Source organism: Cibotium barometz, chromosome 20 (assembly GCF_041138505.1).
Source record: "Cibotium barometz isolate CiBa-2024 chromosome 20, ASM4113850v1, whole genome shotgun sequence".
Taxonomy (NCBI): domain Eukaryota; kingdom Viridiplantae; phylum Streptophyta; class Polypodiopsida; order Cyatheales; family Cibotiaceae; genus Cibotium; species Cibotium barometz.
Genome location: NC_141065.1, coordinates 5,790,766 through 5,794,851, shown reverse-complemented (window position 1 = coordinate 5,794,851; position 4,086 = coordinate 5,790,766). Strand labels below are relative to the sequence as shown.

Below are 4,086 nucleotides of genomic sequence, written 5' to 3'. Positions count from 1 at the left end.
GGTACCAGAGTGACCACATCCACCACCACATGTAGATCGCATAGGATTACAACAGCCACCAACACATTTATTCAAAGACCCAAAGAAAACAAACGCTCTTGCCACCCCATATATTTGTAGTGTGCATGAATGAAGTGTCACATATGCTCAACAATGACAATGGTGTGAAACAGGGATGACTTCACACTGCAATTTAGCATACAAATTATGTTACTGCACACAAATTTTAAGAAAGTCAAAAAACAGTCCAAAGATGTTCGAAATCCATGAAATCCCCATCGTGAAGAGGTCTTCAAATGAGATGAGGGGTTGAGGGGGAAGGGGGGGATTGATGTTCTCATTATGGCTCTTATGCCCTACTACTAATTTCAAGGCGTATTTAAGTTAATCAGCCATGCTTCTCTCTATCTCTCTCTCTCTCTCTCTCTCTCAAAATGACCCTGAACCTTTATGTCAAGGGTAACTACCTCAAAGATGAACGTATCTCACTGATCTCTTCCTCTCGGAGGAGGTTCGAGTAAAAATTCAAATAGCCAGGCACTTTTCTCATGAACGACATATCTTCAAGTAACATTGGTTCATTCTCATTCTCATTCTCTCTCTCTCTCTCTCTCTCTCTCTCTCTCTCTCTGTGTGTGGCATGCCTTGAGACTGATCTATCCGTAAGCCCTTGAGATGATAACTTCACACATACAGAGGAGACAGCCTACATTTGCCCACATACAGCTCAGAAAAAATAACAGACATATCCATACTGGAATTATTTGAATCGAATCAAATAAACCTGCTCTCCTTCACATTAACCTTTCTTGAATCAAATCTCAAAAACCAAGTCCTATTGAAAATGCAAATCCAAGAAAGCAAGCAATTATCCTCACACGAGACAATTTGATGCAATGGCAGATAAGAGAAAACCAGGTTACTTACCATTACTCGAGAGCTGTAAGCCAAAACAGTCCTCAAATTTAGATTCATAAAGCAGACTCAATTGGATCCAATTACATGTTAACCAAGACACTCATCATCACACCAAACCTAGCAAGTAGTGAAGTACCTTTCAAAAATGTCTCCCATCAGGGTTTTGCTAGAGTCAACTCAATGTAGAGCTTTTCCAACTGCACAATCAATAAAGAATTGCTGTAGAGAAACCCTACAAACACACAGAAAATAATCTGACTATCACCTCTCAAACATCACAAATTTATGACACTCCGGACAAAATTACCAGTTGCCTGGAAGGCTCAATAGCTTGAAAATCCAAGCAGCTAGTGGTGGAAACTCTGTGCAAAATCTCCTCTATAAGGACATTACCTTGCTTATATAGGATAAGCCTAGGAATGCTATGACCAAGACGTGACCTTAGGCTTAGAATCTTGGAGCATAGCCTATATCTAGATCAAAGATTTGAAGCAGATCCTTGGCCAGCGCAGCTTGATCCACCATTGCAGACATCAGCATAATACCATAGCAAATGCTATCAGTTGCTTGGAACATCAGACCAAGTATCACAAAACATGGGGGTGATTTCATTCCCCACAAACTTCAGGGACGTTTATCCATGACAGGGCTTCCGTATCAAGATCAAAATTCATCTCACTGAAGCCCTCTCCATTTGCAAAGAGTTCATCATCAAGAGGAACTAGTAAGTGAGGCCTGTCTGCCTCACTGTTCCCTGCGCCATCAATATCAAAAATCTGACCAAACTCCCCATAGTAGGGGGTTTCTTCGAGAAAAGGAGGAGGTCCCATGGTTGTACACTCATTGACCACTTCAAGCTTGACCCGATGTATCAAGGGCTGGAAGGACTCAGTGGGAGTGTTTACATGGCTGAAGCTATAGCTATCAACAGGAACACTCTCACCAACAGAGGTTTCCTGAGATGACACTGAAGCAGTGGGGCCTTCATCACTGAGGGCATCAGACGAAGCTTTGTCTGCAAACAGGGACGAGCTGTAAGAAAATGAATTTACCAAAATAAACTACTATTCAGAGAGCGTGTAGACAACCTTTACCTGCAGCGAAGAGGTTAGGAGACTCACAGTCATCTGAGACTGCATTCTCTAGGACAGATGATGGAGAGTTCAATAAAGAATCAAAATCAGAACAGGCCGGGAAGAGCTCTTGGTCATCTTCAAGCATGGCAACACACAATGGGTTGGAGGGAATAGGTTGGTCCCATGGGAAATCATCATCCAAGTGGCCACTGCAACTGCTCTTGCCTGCTACAACACTCACGCTGCTGGTGAAAGAGTTGTGGTCAGAAGTTGCAAGGTTAGTGCTGGCTTGAGGCCCCCTAATCTTTTTGGCAGCAGCGTCATAAGCTTTAGCAGCCGCTTCGGGACTGTCGTATGTGCCAAGCCACAGCCTGATGCCCTTGGACGGGTCACGAATCTCGGCAGCCCATTTACCTCGCCTCCTCTGCCTCACTCCTGTGTACTGGGAAGACTTTCTACCGTGAGAAAGTCTTTTGCTATTCTTCAAACTTGGAGGCTTCTTGTTGAAGCTTTTCTTACAGCAACCTGTCTTGGGCGGCTGCAGGATGGTCTTTCCTGTCCAAGAACCCTTGATGGGGGGCTGAGGGAGGACATGACTGCTGCCGAAGAAGAGGCTGGGCTTGTCGAGATCGTCCTCGCTTTCAGAAGAACAGTGGGCAGGAATGAAGATCTCTCTTACAAGCCGCTTGGGAGAGATTCTCTCGTCTTCACCGCTGGAGGAATCGGTGGCATCAGGGTCTGTGCAGATTACACGAATTTTCTTCCTCCATATAAACGGCTTTGCCTTCACATCTTCATCTGAATCTGAAGGTGACACAGCAACAGCAACAGCAGCGGCGGCAGAACCTCCCTTGCCTGCCGTTGGTTTCTTTTTCGCCTGTGAATTTGACTTGAAGCTTTTCTGAGGACCCGGCATCCTGCCGAAAGCGGCGACGTCTCCAAAGACGCTAAAAGAGCTGAAATGCAAGAAAACGCTTGTTAATGAGCAATCTTGCACAGCCGAAGCTAGGGGGGACGCGATTTTCAGTACCCCAAAGCAAAGAAAGGCGAACCAAGATTCAGATTTGTTCAGATATGAGGTGCAGAAAGAAAAGAAAAAGCTTCCAGTAGAGTGGAATGCTACTGCGCACAGGATGCCTCGCCTGTAAGGATAGGAAAAAGCTCACCGACTTACAACAAGCCAAAGCAAGCTATTGAAAGGCCGGCCGATTGTCTTGTAGTCACCACAGAGAGCAGCGACAGAAAGGGGGGAGGAGGGGGGGTAGAGCTGCAAGGGTTTTGCCTGCTGCCGTCTAAAGAGGCAAGCAAAACCCTGCAGAGAGAGCAGGTTGAAGGGCGGAAGGGGGGGGTGAGGGGGTAGAAGTAGACGGAGAGGGAAGGCAAGGTCAAAGGGGGTAGGAGGTAGGGCCAGGGCAAAGGTAGAGAGACGTGCACAGAAGAAGCTCTGTGAGTGTCACAAACAGTAGCGGGCAATGGATGGGGCGGGGCCGGCCAAGCAGGCTTTCTTTTCTGCTGTAGCAAGAGGGATGGAGGCGAAGAAGACGAGCAGAAAGGGATATGAAGGAAAGGAGTGGATGAAGTTGAGAGAGAAGAGGGTTTGGCACAGGGGGGTTTAAGGGACCAGAGGCAGCCGGCAGCACCGGCTGCTGCCAGTGCCAGGTTTTCTAAAACCGGCATATGAAGCGCCGATTGCCCGTATTCGTATCCCCCTCCCGTATACAGATACGTATACGACCAGCGTGGCACATGCTGCATCATGCAACATTTAATCATCTTACAAACTTTTTTGGCATCCGTCTGGCTTGATAAAATATATATTTATAATTTAATTATTATTTGATTAGACCATAAGACCAATGATCAATCCAAGATCCCTTTTTTTTCCCGATTTTTCTTTTCACGTTCCACGATGGGCTCAAAAAATATAAAACGGCATCGTGCCTTGGAGAGACAAAAAGAAACTTCTAACCCACGCTTGCCACGTTAGCGCAAGAAAAGATACCCTGTCCCACATTCTTATTGGCAAGTAGCCACCCATTCAAAAACATTCTAGCCAGATACTTCTGAAATAATAATTCGGATAGATTCAACT

At 45.8% G+C, this 4,086-nt stretch overlaps 1 protein-coding gene across 4 annotated transcripts; it reads right to left on the bottom strand.

The window, feature by feature from the left end:
* Positions 1 to 945: 945 nt before the first annotated feature.
* On the bottom strand, positions 946 to 3,324 carry LOC147627479 (uncharacterized). Of its 4 annotated transcripts, none has more exons than XR_015268249.1 (3): positions 2,013 to 3,137; positions 1,226 to 1,933; positions 946 to 1,115 (listed from the first exon to the last, which is right to left on the bottom strand). XR_015268249.1 is itself a non-coding variant. In XM_086814390.1 (3 exons), exons 2-3 carry the CDS (start codon positions 2,908 to 2,910, stop codon positions 1,527 to 1,529), a joined length of 1,305 nt encoding a protein of 434 aa, XP_086670516.1. In that variant the 5' UTR covers positions 2,911 to 2,950; positions 3,169 to 3,324; the 3' UTR covers positions 946 to 1,526. The 4 variants fall into 4 exon arrangements, 3 of the variants coding, with proteins under 3 accessions (XP_086670516.1, XP_086670517.1, XP_086670519.1); XM_086814390.1 differs by adding an exon at positions 3,169 to 3,324 and having other exon boundaries at positions 946 to 1,933; positions 2,013 to 2,950; XM_086814391.1 differs by adding an exon at positions 3,161 to 3,319 and having other exon boundaries at positions 946 to 1,933; positions 2,013 to 2,950.
* Between the last annotated feature and the right edge of the window lie 762 nt (positions 3,325 to 4,086).